This window comes from Glycine max, chromosome 4 (assembly GCF_000004515.6).
Source record: "Glycine max cultivar Williams 82 chromosome 4, Glycine_max_v4.0, whole genome shotgun sequence".
Lineage (NCBI taxonomy): Eukaryota > Viridiplantae > Streptophyta > Magnoliopsida > Fabales > Fabaceae > Glycine > Glycine max.
This window is the reverse complement of record NC_016091.4, coordinates 1161389-1182067: the sequence shown is the minus strand read 5'-3', so window position 1 is coordinate 1182067 and position 20679 is coordinate 1161389. Positions and strand designations below refer to the sequence as shown.

Below are 20679 nucleotides of genomic sequence, written 5' to 3'. Positions count from 1 at the left end.
TAATTAAAAATGTCTATAAAACAAAACTGGGTTTTATATAAAAAAAAGTCTTATAAAATGTTTATTTATGTTATTTTAAATTTATTAATTTCTTAAATAACTTATTTTATCAAATGCATTTAATTTAAAAATTATCTTACAAGTTTTCAGGTTTTAGCCAGTAATTATAAGGTTTGAATCTAATTTATTATGATAAAAAATTAGGGTGTGATAAAATAATAATAATAATAAACTTAACATTTTAAAAGTTCACAAAATAATTTCAGTTTGTATTTTAAATTTGATCCTAAGTCTTTTGCTATGGCTGTAACATGAGGATATTGTAGTAAAATTGCTAGGGGAAATAAATTGAAAATGACTGAAATATATATAGGATTCATCTTAAAATAGAAATTGTTTAATATCTTTTGTATTTGAAAAGTATCATCCAAGTCGTTGTAGTATAGTGGTAAGTATTTCCGCCTGTCACGCGGACGATCCGGGTTCGATCCCCGGCAACGGCGAAATTTATAATTTTTTGCCTGATATTTGCATAATTTAATTCTTTTTGTTCATAATCATAAAAAACTAGAGGCGGGGAAACAATTATTATAAGAGTAAAAATGGATGAGACCGAAATTAGTTGATAGGTAGACAAATGGCGATGGGTGTAAAATCCAGAGTTGTTCCTCTCCGTTCATTTGGATCGCTGTTAGAATTCTGCAACATAGGAAACCAGTTCCATTCACGCTTGCATGAAGAACATGAACAATGTTCTGATTTTCATTTTCAACACAAAACTCACGCACACCATTAATAATTAAAACTCTGCTCATCACAAAACACATTATATAATCATCACTGTTACAACTTTTTTCTTGCCAACAATTGATTGAATATATATGGCGGGAGGAGGAGAAGGAGGTGACACCAGGCAGCTAGATCTCACACCTACATGGGCCGTCGCTGCGGTTTGTGCAATTATCGTTATCATTTCTATACTCTTGGAAAAAATTATACACAAATTCGCAAAGGTATATTACATTACGTATAATAATAACTACTTATAACAATGTACATATTTTTGTTAAATAGATTCATGCATGATGGGTGATTTACGTGATCATGATTGATGAATCAATTTCTTTGCTATTGGTCTCAGATGTTTGAAGAGAGAAAGCAGCATGCATTGCTAGAAGCTCTTGAAAAGATTAAAGCCGGTGAGCAACCTCATTAATATATAGTAATGTTTTTCTTGTTCGTTTGTTTGCTCCCATGAATAATGAATTATTTCCTTCTTGTTTTTGTTGGTATGCAGAGCTTATGGTTTTGGGATTTATTTCTTTGCTCTTAACATTTGGCCAAAATTACATTTCTAAAATGTGTATTCCCTCCAAGTATGCGAAAACAATGCTCCCCTGTGTCCCCCCTGAAGAACGTCATGGAGCTGGACATCACACAGAGGAGGCGGGTGGTGGTGAGGCCAAAGATGGTGGCCATCGCCGCAGGCTTTTATCGTATGAACGTAGGTTTCTAGCATCTGGGGGTGGAGGCCAAAGTTGTAAACCGGTAATCAACTCTTCCCAATCAATATTCTAACTTTTTTTTTGTTTGTTACGAGACTACACGAAAAACAATCCTACTTGAACCAGATAAAATCAAACTCTTCTGAAGTTACATACTTAAGTCTCAAACTCAAGATACTAATTAAGTTGGAACAACCCTGTACCAGGTTCGGTGGTTAAAACCTGTTTTTTTAGTATAGTATAGCATTTTAATACTTCCACCTATAGTAAAATTACAGGTTGCACCACATCAGAGTAGTTGCACATTTCCTATTTAGGTCAGACCTTAGTAGTTTGTGAAAAGCTCATGCTATTGAATGTTGGTTGTGTAGGGGTACACACCTCTTATATCAGTGACCGGACTGCATCAACTACACATTTTTATATTTTTCTTGGCTGTCTTCCATGTGATATACAGTGCCATAACAATGACGCTTGGAAGAGCAAAGGTTGGTTGGTATTGATTCAGGCTTAAAAATCTAGATTCATTCAAGGAATCGGACAATAGGTGAACCAGTTTTTCATTATATATAGTAAAACCTTCCTTTCTTCTGACAGATTCGTGGATGGAAGGCATGGGAAGCAGACCATATCGTGGATCAAGATGCCTTGAATGGTAAAGTAATGACTCATTAACAAGTAGTTTCTAGCTTCAAGTATCATCAGTACTAGGTCCTCACAGTTTTTAACATCTTCAATATCTGTTCAGATCCTAGAAGATTCAGACTTACTCATGAGACATCATTTGTGAGGGATCACAACAGTATCTGGACTAAAACACCAGTTTCGTTCTATCTTGTAAGCAATTATCACTGGCAACTCTCTTTCTAGTATTAGATTATTAAACGGTTATTGAAGGTATCACCAAAGACCTCAAACCTATGTTTTTGGTTTAGAAAGTTGTATCTCCCCACCCATGGAGTATTCATTCGTTTACGAATAATTCTTGTTAGACATATTGAAGTTGTATCCTTTTAAATGTAGTTTATTTGTTATATTGAAAGAGGTTATCGAGGTTGGTTCATTTTCAATTCTTAGTTTTTGGTACATATGATTGGAAAATCATGAATGAAGTTAACCAAGATAGATGGGGGGAACAAAAGTGTGATATTAATATCACAATTTATTATTCTTTTCATTTTTTGCTTTAATCCACGGTCAATAATATGTTCTTGATCAATTTTCAGGTATGCTTTTTTCGACAATTTTTCAGATCTGTTCGTAGGGCCGACTACTTGACCATGAGACATGGATTTGTGACTGTTAGTAGTTTTGGCAATGCAACTTCAGTAATATGCTTGCACTGTTTGTCTTTATCATTAACTAAGGTTAATGCCCCCTTCATTTTTGCAGGTTCATTTAGCACCGGGAAGTAAGTTTGATTTTCAAAAATATATCAAGAGGTCATTAGAAGATGACTTTAAGGTAGTTGTAGGAATCAGGTAATTTTGACAAGTTTGCCATGACTTTGGTTTTATGTGTTATAGTAATTTAGCTTCATGGAGTGATGTTGTTAAGAGGTACTTCATTCCTTACTCCCTTAATCTTTGGTTTCTTCTAATGAGGATACATTTGTGCTTTTGATAGTCCATTACTTTGGGGATCAGTGGTGTTATTCTTGCTTGTGAATGTCCATGGTTTGTCATTCACCTAATTGTCAATTGGTTTCCTTATTTTGCACTCAAATTCTTATTGAACGTAATTGCTAACTTCTTTTCAGGATGGCATGCTGCTTTCTGGGTGTCTTTTCTTCCACTACTGGTGAGCAGATATATCTTCAGTGCCAATTGCGCGTGTGTATTTCAGTTTAGACTAATAATTAATTGATTAACTTGAAGGTGATTCTGGCCGTTGGAACAAAGCTTCAAGGAATTATAACTCGAATGGCACTTGACATATCAGAAAGGCATGCTGTAGTGCAAGGGATCCCTCTTGTGCAAGTCTCTGACAAGTATTTTTGGTTTGCATGGCCTCAGTTAGTTCTTTATCTCATCCATTATGTCCTCTTTCAGGTACTCAGTCCTGTGCTGTTCTTTTTACTATAGTTTAGTAGCTTGACAAATACTCTATGCATATCTGAGATCCTTAAATATTTGAAGAATTTCTCACAACTTGATGTTTTGCTTCACATGCCCAGAATGCATTTGAGCTGACATACTTCTGGTGGACATGGGTAATTAACAAACACTTCATAATTCCTTTGTTTTCTTCTCAAACTCATAATTGTGTATTTGACTCTTGCTTCTGGTGCAGTATGAGTTTGGTTGGGCATCTTGCTTCTACGAGGATGATAGTCTCATGATTGTCAGAGTAGCTCTCGGGTAAGTCGTATCCCATGGCAGTGATGCACATTTAACATAACAGTTACACAAACAGAGAATTTTATGTAATTATTTAGGATTAATCACTTCATTCTACAATTTATTCCACACATTAATTTAAGAAAAACAAGTAACAAAAGATACGAGGTTGATCTAATGGTTAGAAAATGACTAAGGAAAAAAGGGTAGGAGAGAGATTAGGAGTTCAAATCTTTCTAACTAACATTCTTTGGCTTAAAATAATAATAAAAAAAAAACAAGGAACAATATATAAAGTAGATCCTAGTTATCAATGATGGAAAAAGGAGAAAAAAGAAATCATAGGTATGATTATTTCTAACTCATTAACTCTTTTAATTTTAGGACTTTATATAAATAAAATAAGTTAATTCTCTAAATAAATATTTTTTTTTTAAAACTTATATTAACCCCACAATGACAATATTTTATCATGACTCATAATTTTAAGAAATTAACTTTTTTTAAAAATGTTCTCACTTTGATAACTTATGTTTTTATTTTTATGAATTTATATATAATTTGGTCATTTGTATATTTTGATCTTATTTAATATTAATATTCTGTTACACTTTTTTATTATTGTGATTTGCTATTTGGTTTTATTATGAAGTTAAAATGTTAAATTATTGTTGTGTTAAGAATATTTTGCTAAGTGTATATGTTATTAATAGATTTTTTAATATTATTTTTTCTACTAGTCAAATTTATAAAATTAAAATTTACAAGTTTACGAAAACTCTAAAATAAATACAAAAGTAACCTACATTTATGTAACAACTTGAATTGGCAATATTAGATTTGAAAGGCAAGATACCATTGCAGTGTTTTACAACCTAGGATTTCATCAGACATTAAAGTTTGTTTAACTTGAACTTTTGCAGGTTAGGAGCTCAAGTGGTTTGCAGTTATGTGACACTTCCACTCTATGCGCTTGTTACTCAGGTGCATTCAATATAATATTATTTTAGCTTTGGACTTTGGGCTCCGAGGAGTTTCAATAGATATTGAATGAATTTGTTTCAGATGGGATCCACGATGAAGAAGTCAATATTTGATGAGCAAACATCCAAGGCACTGAAACAGTGGCATAAGAATGCTCTAAAGAAGAAACCATCCAAGGGACGCACCGAAACTCAAACGTTAGGTGCGACTGGGGGCCCAAGAGATCATTCGCCGGAGCAGTCGCCGCGGCGTCCATCGGGAGCCGGAGATACAGAAATGGCTGAGCAGAGCGCCACCATAGTCACCGCCGTGGATCACGAACCCTACGATAACCGCGACCTACTAAGTGGGCCGTGACACGTGTCAGAACGTCCTTTCACAAAGTTGTCATGATTGTTTTGTTTGCTGTAAAAACACAATTAACCCCCTTCATCATGGGTATAAAATAGGTCAATTAGAACTAGTAGTAAACTAGCTATTGCATTCTTTAATCAATTTTGTAGCGCAGTTTAGATTAGTTATATACGTATGCTTGTAAGCCAATTATCTTCATCAATGTATCATCGTCACATTGTAGAGAATGTCATTCTTTATTTTATTTTTTTATCTTCTTAGCCATGCCAGTAATTATTATGTCACAAAAGAAATATTTAAACCTTAAGAAGTCTTAATTGAAATAAAGTAAATGTTAATCCAGGAGAACCCTAATAAAGAAACTTAAGACATAATTTTTTATATAAATTTATATTGTCCCATGATTTTCACAATAAATATACAATTATAAATAGGTGGGCAAGAAGTAAGAGAAAGAGAGAAAAGGGCAAATGGGTAATTGTAGGGAGTGGATAGGCTAAAACGAAAGCAGAGGTGGAGGAGGAGTAGTGTAGTGGCAATGAGTTCCCCTTGCAGTTGCGCTTGCGCTTCTACTAATTGGAGCGTTGATTATGGTTATGGAGGTGGTGGCGTGCTTTCAAATTCAAAGGTAAGAAGCAGGAGGTCCAAAGAAATATCCATGGCACATTCAGTTTGTGGTTCGAGAAGGTCCACTGCACTTGTGATTTCATCCTTGCCTTTCGGCTTCCTTTTCCTATCTCCGCCAGCTGAGGCCAGACGCAACAAGAAGGCCATCCCCGAAGACCAATACATTACTAGCCGTGAGTTGATTCTTGTCTATTTCCTTTCCTGTATTAATCAATTCCAATCTTATAAATGTGGTTTTTAAAGCAGCTGATGGATTGAAATACTATGATTTGGTTGAGGGCAAAGGTCCAGTCGCTGAAAAAGGAACAACTGTTCAGGTTTGTCAACATCTCATCTCTATTTCTTTGTTTACTTTTCATTTCTAGTTCTTAGTTCTTACTGGCATTGGCAGGTACACTTTGATTGCTTATATCGCGGAATCACAGCTGTCTCCAGTCGAGAATCTAAACTCCTAGCTGGAAATCGTATCATTGCTCAGGTTCCATTCTTTTTCCTTGTCTGCTTTCTAAGACAACGCAACTATTCATATTATGCTAGCAGAGCTTTTCAGACCACTCTAAGTTTCTTTCCCTATTTTATCTCGCAAGTTTAAATACACTTCTTCCCAAGCACTTATAAAACAAAACAACTAAAATTTAACATAAACTTATATATTTTTTAATCTTTAATAAATATTTAATTTTTCACTTTTCTTCTTAATAAATTTTTATTTTACATTGAATCCTTGATAAAACAATAATTTTGTTTTTATCTTTAATATTTTTTTTAGTCTCTAATAAATTAATTAGCAAATTTTATATTTATTTATCTAATAAAATTTATTCATTTGATATCAGGTAGAATTAAAATAAAATTTATTAATTTATTAGGAAATAAAAATAAAATTCATTATTTCACTTAAAATATCAGATGATATAACTTCTATTAAAAGCTAATTGCCTAAGGGTTGATTTCAGTAGAAACACAATTTCACTTCAGTTTCTTATTTTATTGTTCTAGAAGTGTTTATAAAAAGTTTATTCCAACAACAGAACATAAATTTCGTAGATACTATTAGAAGGTACTTGAGTGGTGCTGAATCTGATGCGTGGGTGCTTTGTTCTCTTAAGCCATATGAATTCAAAGTGGGAGCTCCACCGGGAAAGGAAAGGAAGCGCGAATTTGTTGACAACCCAAATGGTTTATTCTCTGCTCAAGCAGCACCAAAACCTCCCCCTGCTGTGTATATAATAGTTGAAGGAATGCGAGTTGGTGGAAAGGTGACTCAAACTTCCTTCTATGTTTTGTCATCTTATACTGTTATTACTTATTAGTTTAGTCATGTGTCATTTCTTGAATGGTGACAGCGAACTGTGATTGTTCCTCCTGAAAATGGCTATGGTCAAAAGGGAATGAATGAGATTCCGGTAAATACTCTCTTATTGGTTTATGGTCATTTTATGCCTACAAGCTGTGCTTGTTAAACTATAAGTTCTTTATGATGTTGCAGCCTGGAGCTACATTTGAACTAAATGTTGAGCTTCTGCAAGTTGTAGCTACCTGAAGACTAGACCTCAGCTTGACTCCATTCTTATGAACCGGTTGATAATTTTGACTTCAGAATTTGTAGCCTGTGAAGCTGCGACTATTATTGTTTTTTACCCTATGTTTGGATAAAGAAAAATAAGATAGAGAAGAAATAAAAAATTTGAAATACAAAAGAGAAAATGAAGAAAAAGAAGAGAAAAAAAGTTGAGTTTAAGAATAATCTTTTTTTAAGTAGGAAAAGAATATTTATATTATTTATTTATTGAAATTGTAATGGACTCATCTTCTGCGATTCTAAAACTAATCTTAGTATATATTGAATTGATTTTATTTTTTTCTTTATAAGAACTTTTCAGCAATAGTATTTATTATTATAATTGTTTAATTCATAGGAATTAAACTCAGATATTAAAAGTTTACAATAACTTATATATTGTTTAGTAAAAAAAAAACATTGTCCAATCAATTAAGTTAAAGTTTCTTAACGTATAACATTTTAATTTAGATAGATAGATCGATAAACCATCAATTTTATTTTTTTTTATAAAATATTAGCCTCTCTACTAAATGATTCTAAATATAAGAAATTTCTCAAGTATTGAAAATTATGTTAAGTAGTCTTTCAAGCATTAAATTTTTTTCAAATTGATTTCTGAATATTAGTAAAATATATCAACTTACATACTAAATGGATGGATATTTAACACTTAGGATATTATTTATATACACTTTATTTATTTATTTTAGGGACTATTTATGAAAAAGAATAATATTTTAAGGATTAAATTGATAAGTTATTCTAGATAAATAAATAAAGGACGATCCTTATGACTAATTGACTGCATTTTGACACAATTGTCGATTGACTATGTGCATGTTTGTTTAAGCGTTAGAAGCTCCGTTAAACGAAATTTTATGCTGTCAGAGGGGGAAAATAAAACTTTTATGGTTCAATGCAAAATCAACGTGCATTCAATCAAAGCTTTGTAACTCAGCTTGGATCACAAATGTGGCCAATGTTTGACCATACTCTTGTCTTAATTACTTGTATAAACCTGTGACGCTAACATGAGCCTAGTGTTCTATCATATATAAATTAGGATAATTATACTGGGTAGGAATGTTTTTAGAAGTTATTAACGTGAGTGTTTTTTAAGAGTTATTCATCTATGAAAACATTTTTGAAGATTTTTTTAACCATTTTATCTCTTTCAATTTATCTTTTTTTTAAAATCTTTGTTTCCAAATTAAATTTCAATATTATTAAAATAAATTATCAATAGTTAAAAAAATAGTTATAGAAAATTTAGGTGAACTGAATCTTCAACTTTACTAAAATCAAAACATGTTTCAAAACTTAAACAATACTTATATTTTACAAATTTTTTACCAATCTTTTTAACAATATATTTGAATCATGTTATTTTTTTAATGTATATTCAAACTATGTTATTGTGAGATATGAGTTGAATATTTATCAAGAATACTAACCTTTGTTGGCATCTAATACTTTTAATTATTGATATCAAAGATATTTATATATTATACATTTTATTTATTTAAAATAACATTATTTTATTATATGTAATGTGAAAATTAAATTACTAATTAAAAATATTTAAAAATATTTATGCGTTATAATAAAATTAAATTTTATTTTGATGTCTTTCCAGAATTTTAATTTTGTAACACGCATATATATTTATTTGTTAATAAAAAATGGTCATAAAATTTAAACCAACTCCGTATAAATTATAGAAGTTCTTCATGCAAAATAACTTATACATATATAATTTAATCATGTGCATAATATTAAAAATAAAAAATCAACTAATTATTTTATTCCGTTTCTTATTATTGTTTTGATATTACTGTTTTTGAAAAATATTTCGTGGAACTGCTGATTTTTTTAATCAATAAATAAAGTGCTGATTTTTGTACGCTAAGAATAACTTGAATTTATTATTTTACTTGTTATTTTTAGGCTTAATTGTACTTCTTACTCTTAAGTTTTAAATTTTTGATGAAATTTACTCCAACAATTTATTTTGGTGCATTTTATCTTCAATTTTCTGTGAATTTTATTTTCTGTTTTTTTTTACTCATGATATAATAATATTTTTTTACCTTATTTTTTATGTTTTACAAATTTTATACTTAATTTTTTATTTTTGGTAAATTTTATCTTTAATTTTTTAATATTTTTTTAACAAATTTTACTCCAACTTTTATGCTTATTAATGAATAAGTAAAAGAGGGGAAAATTAGTAAGTTCATTAAAAGTTGAGAATAAAATATGTAAAATTAATTTGTTTGTAATAATATTAGTAAAAAAACAAAAAAAAATGGGTGTAAAAATGGAATTAAGCCTTTTTTTTTTATTTTTTTATCAAGAGTGGACATACTGGGAAGTGGTAAAATACTGGCTAACAGGTGAGTTGAACAAGAAACAGCAGTGGCTGTTGGGCTGTTTGGTGTTGAGTGCAGTGAATGAGTTGAAGAAGAAGATAAAGAAAACAATGAAAAGAGGCATCATGAGTTCGAATCTGTTTCTGTTTCCAATTCTCTTTTCATTTGCCTTTCTGTCCTCGCCCGTCCTCTCTGCTTCGGATCTGATCCTCGCCAAGGTTGACCGTCGCGTAAGTCTTCTCACATCTCTTCACCTTTTAGGGTTTCGATCTCGTATCCTTTAGTCTTTCTCTTTTCTTCACTACACATTACAAATTACCCGCTCCCAAGGGTTTCGGTTTCAAATTTCCTCCGATCTACATTTTTTATATATCGCTTGCAGGTGTATGCTTCTTCTTCTGACAATCTTTTCCTTGTGCTTTGCAGATTGATCTGACTTCACAGATTGTGCGCATCACTACTTCACTAAAGGTGCTCAAAATATCTTTCATTTTCTGTCTTTCGTATATTTAGTGTAATTTCTTCATTTATTCTTGAATTTTTTTCTGTGTGAGTTTTGATCCTACTTGTCTCCAAAACATTGTAATTTACCTCACTAAACTGTTAATTACAAAGACACAGGTACTGTAGGTGGTAACTGACAACCTAACTTCTGGAAGAAACACTTCATAAACTCTAGTTTGGAAATTTTGACTGAATAATAATAAATGCATTTTGAGCTTGAACCGATTCCTTCTTCTGAAAATTAGAGGTTTAAATTTGAAAGAAAAACTTTTGTTAAAGCCACTTACCAAATAATAATTTTTCTTAGCATGCCATATCCTATCTCCTCTCAACTTTCATTTTCTAATATGATTCTCTTTCTTATTTTATTCGTTTTTATGTCACACTTTGTGTCCATTTTTTGCAGGTACAGAATACGGGATCTGATGTTGTATCTGAGATTTTGCTGTCCTTTCCTGAGAACCAGACAAGTAACTTGGCATACTTGAAGGCAGCACTTGGTGAAGGGAAGGGAAAAGCAAAACCATCTTCTGGTGTTGGTTTACCCGTCGAAGTTGTCCACCTGAAAGATGTGCCGCCTGCCTTGACAATTTATTCCGTATCTTTACCTAAGGGGCTTGGGAAGGGAGATATTCTGACGCTGGATGTCTTGGCTGTTTTTACCCACTCATTGCAACCATTTCCAGAGAAAATCAACCAGGCTGACATCCAGCTTCTACTATTTCAAGAAAGTGCACGCTATCTCTCCCCATATGCAGTCAAGGTCCAATCACTCACTGTTAAATTGCCTGATGCAAGAATAGAGTCCTATACAAAACTAGGAAATGCAAAACTTCAGGGATCTGAATTAAAATATGGTCCATATGAGAATCTTCCTCCATTTTCATACTTGCCAATAGTTGTTCACTTTGAGAATAACCAACCCTTCGCTGTTGCTAAAGAGTTGGTGCGAGAGATCGAAATTTCCCATTGGGGCAATATACAGATCACAGAGCATTACAGTATTATCCATGCTGGTGCTCAGAGCAAAGGAGAATTTTCTAGGTCACCTTGTTTCTTTGATTCGGAGTTATTTGATTGTTTTGTTAGTTGGGCATGTCATAATAGTTTGTTTTCTGCTACAGGCTTGACTATCAGACCAGGCAATTTTTAAGAGGTGCATCAGCCTTTAGGCGTCTTGTTGCCAAGCTACCACCAAGAGCTCATTCTGTGTACTACAGGGATGAAATTGGCAACATTTCCACTTCTAGTTTATGGGGTGACTCAAAAAAGGTGGATATGTTCACATTTGATAAATTTTTACTGTGAAATACGTTTTAAAAAACATTTGCCAAAAATAATTATTCTTTAAAAATCACAGACAGAACTGGAGATTGAACCTAGGTACCCTATGTTTGGTGGCTGGAAAACTGCCTTTACCATTGGATATGGCTTGCCACTTCGAGACTTCTTATTTGGATCGGATGGAAAGCGCTTCCTTAATATCTCTTTTGGTGCCCCTATTAGTGAGTTGGTCATTGACACACTCTTTGTGAAGGTGATCGAGTTTATTTTACCTTGATAATATATATTTCACTTCTTTTTATTTTTTCATTTTTGTTGGTTGGAAACTTGGAATGTGATCTTACAATGGAGAATTCATCAGTGTGGCTTGTGAAACACCGCATTTCACTTTTACCTTTTCAAGGGAGGAAGAAATATACCTGGGGAAAATGAATTTCTTTATCTAAATATGATCATTCAGTTGTCTATGATTAAATTATGAGAATATAATTGTGATTTTATTATTGTAATTAATTGGCACCTGAGTTGTTAACAAATAATCACTTCTTGACAATTTTTCCTAAATTGGAAATGTTTTTTTTATCAATAATTCTTCTTTTTGCTTTGCAATTTACCCTACACTCTCTCCCTCTCCCAATTGTAGTCTTTGTAATATTACCAGTTTGAATAACTATTTCATCTGCCTGATGCTTGTAAATTCCAGGTTGTTTTGCCAGAGGGTTCTAAAGATATTTCAGTATCTGTTCCATTTCCTGTGAAACAATCGCAGGAGGTATTTCTATATTGATATCTCCTGCCAAATCATAGTTTTTTCATTCCCTTGATTAGGTTTTATAGTCCTTCCATGTAATTGTTGCAGACAAAGCTTTCCCACTTGGATATTGTTGGTAGACCTGTTGTTGTGCTGGAGAAGAACAATGTTGTACCTGAGCATAATGAGCATTTTCAGGTATTACTGTTGCATCTGTTCATGAAGCTAAAAGTGCTAAATTTATACTATCTAGCCACCAAAAAAACAGAATGCTTTGTCAACTTGATATGATCCATAAAGGTCATGTTTTCAAGGGTGATATTAGCACTATTCAGATTTTGAAGAACATGACAAAAGTAACACAATTTTCTTAGATTTTTATCACAAGAAAAGAAAAATTGATATCCCTAAATTTCATGGACTTGCCACCTTATTGAATTGGGTGCTCACTGCCAATATATTTGTAAGTGGAGTTTTTTCGTTTGTTTTTATAGAACCTGCTTCCAATGTTTCAAGTATACCCATCAGAAAATGAAATACAAGGGTTAGTGAGAGTTGCCAGAGCAGGAACTAAGGACAAGAGAAATTATGATTTGATTACTTAGTATACAATATTTTTTTTCCTTCTGATATTTGATTGGGATGAGGATGTTGCGGTGGATGTGTGGTAAGACTCGACAGGATAAAATTAGAAACGAAGCTATTAGAGAGAGGGTTGGAGTAGCGCCTATTGTAGAGAAGATGGTGGAAAATAGACTTAGGTGGTTTGGGCATGTAGAGAGAAGACCGGTAGACTCTGTAGTGAGGAGAGTAGACCAGATGGAGAGAAGACAAACAATTCGAGGCAGAGGAAGACCCAAAAAGACTATAAGAGAGGTTATAAAAAAGGATCTCGAAATTAATGGTTTGGATAGAAGTATGGTACTTGATAGAACATTATGGCGGAAGTTGATCCATGTAGCCGACCCCACCTAGTGGGATAAGGCGTTGTTGTTGTTGTTGTTGATATTTGATTGGGCATACTACTTATTACCATTGCTTGTATTGCAGGTCTACTATAAGTTCAACAGTCTTTCTATGCTCAGGGAGCCTTTGATGTTGATTTCTGGCTTTTTATTTCTGTTTGTTGCGTGCATTGTCTACACGCATGCAGATATATCAATCTCCAAATCTTCTGCATCTTATTTGGCAAAGCTCCAGTGGGACGAGGTGATCAACTTGTTGTATCATGTACAGAGTTCAGTATTTGCAGATGAATGTAGTACTTATACTGTACATTTGTAATTTTGTTTTGCTATGCAGGTGCAAGCAACTATTCAGCAGGTCCATGGTATCATTGGCCGCTGCTTAACTGCACATGACAAGCTAGAAGCGTCATTACACGATCTTTCCAGGACAGGAGACACTCAAGCCTGTAAAGCAACTCGAAAATCAGTTGATAGCTCGTTGAAAGAGCTCTCTAAAGAGTTGAAGCAACCATTGGCAATTTTGCAATCTTCTCCGCAAGCTGCTCAAATATTACCCAAGGTTATGTTGTAAATATTTTATTCTATGTATTATTTCCCTCTCCATTTATAGTTATATAATTTATGTTTGTTTTCAGGTGGAGGAACTTGTTACTAAGGAGAGAGAGTTGCAGGATAAACTTCTAGTAAAACACTCTACAATTGTAGACGCCTATGAGAAGAAAGCAGGAAGGGAAATTGAGAATCGGATTGCTTCACAACAGCAGAAAATTACTGCTTTGAGACGGGAGATTGATGATCTTATGGACTTGATTGATGAGATATGATAGGTGACTATGCTGCTCGAGATAATAATGTGCTCCCATTTTGTCCTTGTTTTATTTTATTTAGGTCAGGGGTTTGTTGCGGTTTTATAATTGCAAAGAGATTAGTGATACTTCTGACGGTTGGAATTTTGGTGCAGTTCATTGTCTTTAGTATTATGGTAACATTTAGCATAAAGATCGCTAATTTAATATCCATGCTTATCTATACCTATGTGAAAACATGGATTGCATGCACTCTTAAATGGTCGTTAATACGCTTAATCCCTTTGTTTCAAGTTATGACTCGAATCTTGTGTTTCTCAAATTTACTAAATCGCTCGAGTGCATGTCTGGAAAAATGATTTTTTAAAGGATAATTTTTTTTTCAAAAGTTCTTAAGATTGTGTAATCTTGGGCTTGATTATAATATTGCTGGTTTTTAATATCTTGCGAATTTTTTAGACAAATAATATTTAGACTTATCTTCATTAATAAATTCACCACTATCTTTCCATTAATTTTGCTAATTCTTGGGCTTAATGTTACATTCCATCTTAAAACTATTGTTTCAGGTTCCTTACCTGTAGATTAGGGAGAATAATTAGACAATAAATGCAGATTACAAAGGTAGATGGAACGTGAGATATGACTTGTGAGAACTGCAGAGAGCTTTTTCTGTAGACGGTGTTCTGCTTGTCATGTTTTTTGTAGACGTGTTCTGTTTCTCACCCCAACCTTAAGCCCCGCCCTTAAAAAAGGGACCATGCATAAATTTATGTTTAGTCATGCGAGTTACTTTGCATGAGGAACTAAAGTGATATTGATTGGTTGAAAATGAAGTTCGCATATGATTTAATAGTTATTCACTGCGTATGTAGGAGTAGGATGTCATCAGCTGGAATTGGATGAAACCACATGTATGAATAACTTGTGTGCTGGAATTGGATACATTTTCAATAAAGACTTGGTGTAAAAATATATGAAATAATAATTCTTTCTTCGAGTTAAAATTTATGTACTTTTAACATTTAAAAGTTGATTTTTTTTCCTCGCATATGATTTTTTTTTTTTTTGTGTCTTTTTGATGCTTTGAATTTTTTTTCTTGGATATGATTTTTATTAAACATTAAGGTGTAAAATATCGATAGCTTGAACTTATTTGCACGTAACTTCTGTTTAGTTACTAACACAATGGTCTCTAATTCGTGGTTGGCTTTATTACCCTGGACTTTATATTATCCAATTTCAATTTTAGGTATACGTATAGCTTACGGGTTCTCTTTTTTTTTCCCCTTAAAAATAGATGATAAAGAATTTAACGATTCATTTTAGTCTAGATAAGTCGAATCTCCCTGATAATATAGTAGAATATTCTAATGAAATTGGAAATGAATTTGTCAACGGTGAAAGTAAAAAATAAAAACAGTCGATTAAATAGCATGAACTAAAAATAATTATATAGAAGGGATTATAAAATAAAAATATATAAGAAAGAGGGATGAAGATGTTCATGTGATCGGATCACCTTGAATCTAAATTGATTTAAATCAATTCAATCAGTTTGTGTTTGATGTTTTTTGTTTTTAAGTTAAATCTAATTCAATTAATTTATATCTGTTGAATTTTGAATTAGATGTAAGTTTTTATATTAGAATTAAGCATGTACTTCAATTGATACAAGATTATTTTAGTTTAATAGGTCTTAAGTTTGATTCCGTAAATTGTGGATAATAGTATAATAATATGATTCTTTTAGTGATATTTTATTTCACTATTTAATTGTATATAACAATTATTATTATTATTATTTGACTTGGAGTATTATATATGATATTTCATTTAATAAAAAATATTAAAATTTTAAAAATAACAAACAAAAATTTAAATGTTTTGACATGTCAATTAAATATAATCCAAATAATTTGATTTGATTTTGATTTTTTTTTTTTAAATCAACCCAACCAGCTTATTTAATTTGATTATATTTAATCAGGAATTTTGTCAGCCTCAACACAAGAATCCGTACAGCCAAAAGAGAGGTGCAGCGCGGTAGTAGTAGTAGTTACTTATAGTGCTAGTCCAACGCAAGCAAGCTAAACTTGAAACGCATACTCTTTTCATCTCTCTCTCTCTCTCTCCAAAGCAAACAGAAACAGCTACAATCACATGACTCGTGCCTTGAGATATTTAGGCGAGCGAAACTCGTCCACCGACTCCGCTGTCGTCGATTCCGACTTCGTCGTCATCCTCGCCGCCCTCCTCTGCGCTCTCATCTGCGTTCTCGGCCTCGTCGCCGTCGCCCGCTGCGGCTGTCTCCGCCGCCTCCGCCTCTCCTCCTCTGCAACCACTCCCCAGTCTCCTACCTCCGCCGCCAACAAAGGCGTCAAGAAGAAGGTCCTCCGCTCCCTCCCCAAGCTCACCGCCACAGCGGAATCGGCGGTCAAGTTTGCGGACTGCGCGATCTGCCTCACGGAGTTCGCCGCCGGAGACGAAATCCGAGTGCTGCCTCAGTGCGGACATGGCTTCCACGTCAGCTGCATCGACGCCTGGCTCAGATCGCATTCCTCGTGTCCGTCATGCCGTCAGATTCTGGTGGTTTCTCGCTGCGACAAGTGCGGCGGGATCCCGGCTCCGGCGAGCTCCAGCTCCGATCCGCCGCCGCCGGACTCCGAGGCCAGATTTAAGGGAAGGGAGGACGACGCCAATAGGTTTTTGCCTTAGCTTCTGCTTTGGGTTTATATTAATTCTAAATTCATGAATCCTTTTCTTTTTTTAAAAAAACAGTCTGTGGAATAGCATCTCGTGTGTAATGTTATTTTTATAATTCGATTAGGGAGTAGTTAATTAGTGTTAGATCATATGGTTAGGGCTGTAAGTAGTAGCTGTATTATTATTGCATTTGTGGTCTCCCAGTACCAGGCAGGGCAATTGTGTCATATCTGATTCTCTCTGCAACTTGCATCAGTTCAGGTGAATTTCGTTCTTAATTCGGATTACGATACTTTTTTATTTTTGCTCTGGTTGGATCGGACTTCGTTTGCGTATCGTATCTTTTCAACTTCACCTCTGAGTTTCTGAGTGTGAGAATTAGGGCGTGGTATTAATCTTTAGTTTAACATTAAAAAAAAAAACAGTTGCTTGTTTTTACCTAATTTAAAACAATTATTTAGTATTTTTCAAAAACAAGTAATCATTTTCTTGAAATAAGTCTATCCAAATATATAAAAAAAAAGTTGGCAAAAAAATAATTATTATTTTTAAGTAGGTTATGTAAGCAATCTTTTTTTTAAAGAAAAATATGTTGAACTAAAGATTCATTATCCCTCTTTTTGTCAAATTCTTTGAGTGTTTTTGAAAAATAAGGTACTATTTTCTTGAAATAAATCTATCCAAATGTTCTGAGGCATAAAAAAAATATAATCTATCCAAATGTGCTATAAATTTTTGGAATGCATTACCAACATCATCGGAGTGTTACTCTTAAAAGGTCAAACGCATGATTTTGAAAATTCAATCGGACTAATTATTTTGATGGGTTGGATCGAAATAAACTAAAAAATTATTGATTGGATTTGAGGATTGGGTAAAATGAGAAAACAAATGATTAATCAAAGAAAATTAATTCTGTGTTATATAATTTTCAATTTTTGCAATTAAAAAATATGAAAGAGGGGTTTGTGAAGGGAACCAATTACTTTTATTTGCCACTGACTAGTGATTGGCAACAGAACTACCTGGGAATCTTGGGTGGGCGGTGGGTCTCATGGCGGAAAGTGGTGAAGGGTGGGGACCATCAAGCAGTAAAGAAATTTCAGTTGGGACCCCTTTTATTTTTATTATTTATTTTATCATATTTTTCTCTTTTTATTGTATTTTTCTTTATAAAGATATTAATTTGTTTTAACAATGTGACTTTTACTTTGACCGTGTCAGTATCAACATGCCGTGTGCTGATCGCTACCAAATGACGCCACTAAATTCACAGAGAAATGATTTTGACACCAATAGTTTAACTTTAATACCTGTACTATTAATTAATTAAAAATAATTAGAAATAATGTAGAAAATAATATTATAAAATGTTACAATTTTATTATATGTAATTAATTATGCTTGGTCATAGTAAATTGTTTTTACATTATATGTGTATTTAAATTAATAATATAAATTATATTAGTTATTTTACCAGCACCTTGACGAGTAATTTATCAATTGAAAAAAATATCATTTAATGATTTTTTTCATACATTAATTATTGAATACAAGAAATCTAAATGAAAGAATAAACAAATATAAGATTTTAAGAAAAGGAAATGTTTTTAATAAGTTTGAAGAATGAAGGTATTAAACTTAATGAGAAGATATATGAAATGGAACAAAATAAAATCAATATCAGTTATTATTATATAAATTATTTAAATTAAAATATAATAGATTTTATTGTTGTTGTAGTTATATTTGTAAAAGATAACAATTATGATGTTTAATATCTCATTGTTAATATTTTATCTAACAAAATATATAACATGATTATTGATTTTAATTTAAAATTTATTTAATTTATTAATAAGTTATTGGTTTTAGTGGTTCCTGAAGTCTTATATTTAAGTGTTTTGAGAGGAAAAATTTCATCAAAACTCAAGAGAAGAGATCTCACTAAAAAAAATGTGAACATCAAAATCATTTAAATATGATTGGTTGGTATGAATTGAATTTTGAGGATTCAAGTTCTCCGAGGACCGAAAAATTAAAGTCTACTCTACTGTTTTTTTGGGCCAAGCTTATGATTTGGAGTTTCTTTTATATTTAAATTTTTCTTTCAAAATATAAGCTAAAAAAAGTAAAGTCCTAGGACAACTTATAAGAAATTGTAAAAATAAAGTGAACATATATATATATATATATTCTTGACGAACTGCACTCAGTGTCGTTTGAGGTTATTTATTCTACGCTTTTGAATTCGGACACAATTGCTCTTTTAAGTTTCAACATCTGTCAAAAATAAATAATACTATATAAGACTTGAAATTGCCCTTTATTCTAAATAAACAGTGTGACCATGTACTGATGTACATCTAATTATAATGATTTAGAGGGAATTATTTCTTTGATAGGAAATGAAATGCTAGTAGATAGATAACTTTTTTTATTTGTTTGGTTATGAATACATATCCACAACATAACCATGAATACATATCTTAATATTGACCTCATTGTTCAGTGTGTTGTTTTATGTAGTATTTTATGGGATTCTTGTAGTGGTTTTGCACACACGGCATTTCCACAACAAGAGAAGAGCAGAGGCCACAATTTGCTGATTGTAAAAGACCTCTCTGCTAAATGAAAGGCCACAACACAACCCATGATTGAGGCAAAGTCAATCCCATGCATGAAAATTCTTGAGTGCTATTTTAGTGCTAGCTTAGCCTACAAAACCAAACACACTTTTCGGTTGACTTTTGATTGCATTAAAATTAGCCACCAAATGATGGAGGACATTATGGTGGGTGTTTCTGTGACAGTTACAACAACCAAATCAATGTGTAATAGTTTGTACACGATGAAGTTAATCCGATCATCACAGTCTAAATTTTGGAAATGAATTTTGAAGTCTCCTTATGTTGTATTGGAATTTGATGCTCTATAGACTTGAACGAGGTCTTCACACAAATTAATTTGCACTACAAAAATACGGAATTTGAGTATTAAAATGAATAATGTGGTGGCACTGCCATGCCATCCAAATATATGAAAACGGGTGGCGTAATTTGATTCTTAAAGGAATCAAACTAGTCCATTTCGAAACCAATTATGGTAATGAGAAGTTGATATCCCACTTACAATCAATAATTGGGGAATTAGCTAAAAAAGAGAGCTTTATATTCTAAGACGCCATATATCATTAAATAATTTATTGACTTTCGTTAAAAGTGATTCCATCGGGACGGCTATTTTTTGTCACTACCTAACTAAAGATGATGTTCCAATTCCTTTATTGATAACCATACATTTTCTTACTTTTTATTTTATTATTTTAAACAAAATCAATCGCTTGGTTATAACAATAAAAAATAAATCAATCACGCGATTTTGTTTTTCGCTCAATATGTTAAACATATGATATATAAATCTATCATATCATTAAACTTTTCGTAGGAGGTTTTTAAATTTAAATAAAAAAATTAAATTATTATTATTATGAAAACAAATCATTTGAATCAAGACACATCATCCTTATTGATACAGTATATTAAATTTCAAATTTCAAGAGTCAAAATTAAATTAAGATTATTTTGATTAAAATTATAACAATTTTAGCATTTAGATTATCTAAAAATGAAACTTATTTAATCTGACATAGTATATAAATATTTTAAATTTAATTTAAATTAAAAATAAAATTCAGTAATACTATTTAAAATGAATAAGAAATTTTAAATATAAAAGAAGTTTTTTTATAATTAATGACAATTATTTTGTTACATTAAATATAAATAAATTAAAAATATAAAACAAATAAAATTAACAAAAAGTTTATGAAAATAAATTATTTTGATCCGAGGCACTTCATCTTTCTTTTCTCATCATTTGCAATAATAATTTATTTACACTGAATAGTAACTA

At 32.2% G+C, this 20679-nt stretch overlaps 4 protein-coding genes and 1 non-coding gene across 6 annotated transcripts; all 5 read left to right on the top strand.

The window, feature by feature from the left end:
• Positions 1 to 431: 431 nt before the first annotated feature.
• TRNAD-GUC (transfer RNA aspartic acid (anticodon GUC)) lies at positions 432 to 503 on the top strand. Its single transcript has one exon. It is a non-coding gene; the product is annotated as a tRNA-Asp (tRNA).
• Positions 504 to 703: 200 nt separating this feature from the next.
• On the top strand, positions 704 to 5410 carry LOC100809512 (MLO-like protein 9). Its single transcript, XM_003523476.4, has 15 exons — positions 704 to 1013; positions 1142 to 1199; positions 1298 to 1548; positions 1877 to 1993; positions 2103 to 2160; positions 2254 to 2342; positions 2732 to 2806; positions 2898 to 2986; positions 3132 to 3181; positions 3265 to 3305; positions 3383 to 3556; positions 3682 to 3717; positions 3798 to 3865; positions 4768 to 4828; positions 4910 to 5410. Exons 1-15 carry the CDS (start codon positions 882 to 884, stop codon positions 5183 to 5185), a joined length of 1575 nt encoding a protein of 524 aa, XP_003523524.1. The 5' UTR covers positions 704 to 881; the 3' UTR covers positions 5186 to 5410.
• A 128-nt stretch (positions 5411 to 5538) lies between these two features.
• Positions 5539 to 7648, top strand: LOC100527183 (uncharacterized). 2 transcript variants are annotated; one of them, XM_006577723.4, is made up of 6 exons: positions 5539 to 5982; positions 6053 to 6126; positions 6201 to 6287; positions 6919 to 7068; positions 7156 to 7215; positions 7299 to 7648. In XM_006577723.4, exons 1-6 carry the CDS (start codon positions 5721 to 5723, stop codon positions 7350 to 7352), a joined length of 687 nt encoding a protein of 228 aa, XP_006577786.1. In that variant the 5' UTR covers positions 5539 to 5720; the 3' UTR covers positions 7353 to 7648.
• A 2099-nt stretch (positions 7649 to 9747) lies between these two features.
• On the top strand, positions 9748 to 14269 carry LOC100796192 (dolichyl-diphosphooligosaccharide--protein glycosyltransferase subunit 1A). Its single transcript, XM_003522955.5, has 10 exons — positions 9748 to 9975; positions 10172 to 10216; positions 10656 to 11293; positions 11374 to 11521; positions 11610 to 11786; positions 12237 to 12305; positions 12393 to 12482; positions 13335 to 13493; positions 13587 to 13811; positions 13888 to 14269. The coding sequence occupies exons 1-10, from the start codon at positions 9856 to 9858 to the stop codon at positions 14074 to 14076; spliced, it is 1860 nt and encodes a 619-aa protein (XP_003523003.1). The 5' UTR covers positions 9748 to 9855; the 3' UTR covers positions 14077 to 14269.
• Positions 14270 to 16150: 1881 nt separating this feature from the next.
• On the top strand, positions 16151 to 17064 carry LOC100794614 (RING-H2 finger protein ATL80-like). Its single transcript, NM_001254654.2, has one exon. The coding sequence runs from the start codon at positions 16222 to 16224 to the stop codon at positions 16774 to 16776; it is 555 nt and encodes a 184-aa protein (NP_001241583.1). The 5' UTR covers positions 16151 to 16221; the 3' UTR covers positions 16777 to 17064.
• Positions 17065 to 20679: the final 3615 nt, after the last annotated feature.

Bases quoted from the DNA above. Each gene is read 5' to 3' on its own strand.
- LOC100794614 (NM_001254654.2), top strand. From the start codon at position 16,222: ATGACTCGTGCCTTGAGATATTTAGGCGAGCGAAACTCGTCCACCGAC.
- LOC100796192 (XM_003522955.5), top strand. From the start codon at position 9,856: ATGAAAAGAGGCATCATGAGTTCGAATCTGTTTCTGTTTCCAATTCTC. The intron at 11,787-12,236 runs GTGATCGAGTTT...TGTAAATTCCAG, and splicing joins TTGACACACTCTTTGTGAAG to GTTGTTTTGCCAGAGGGTTC. The intron at 13,812-13,887 runs GTTATGTTGTAA...GTTTGTTTTCAG, and splicing joins CTGCTCAAATATTACCCAAG to GTGGAGGAACTTGTTACTAA.
- LOC100527183 (XM_006577723.4), top strand. From the start codon at position 5,721: ATGAGTTCCCCTTGCAGTTGCGCTTGCGCTTCTACTAATTGGAGCGTT. The intron at 5,983-6,052 runs GTGAGTTGATTC...TGGTTTTTAAAG, and splicing joins AGACCAATACATTACTAGCC to CAGCTGATGGATTGAAATAC. The intron at 7,216-7,298 runs GTAAATACTCTC...ATGATGTTGCAG, and splicing joins AGGGAATGAATGAGATTCCG to CCTGGAGCTACATTTGAACT.
- LOC100809512 (XM_003523476.4), top strand. From the start codon at position 882: ATGGCGGGAGGAGGAGAAGGAGGTGACACCAGGCAGCTAGATCTCACA. The intron at 2,987-3,131 runs GTAATTTTGACA...TGCTTTTGATAG, and splicing joins AAGGTAGTTGTAGGAATCAG to TCCATTACTTTGGGGATCAG. The intron at 3,718-3,797 runs GTAATTAACAAA...CTTCTGGTGCAG, and splicing joins CATACTTCTGGTGGACATGG to TATGAGTTTGGTTGGGCATC.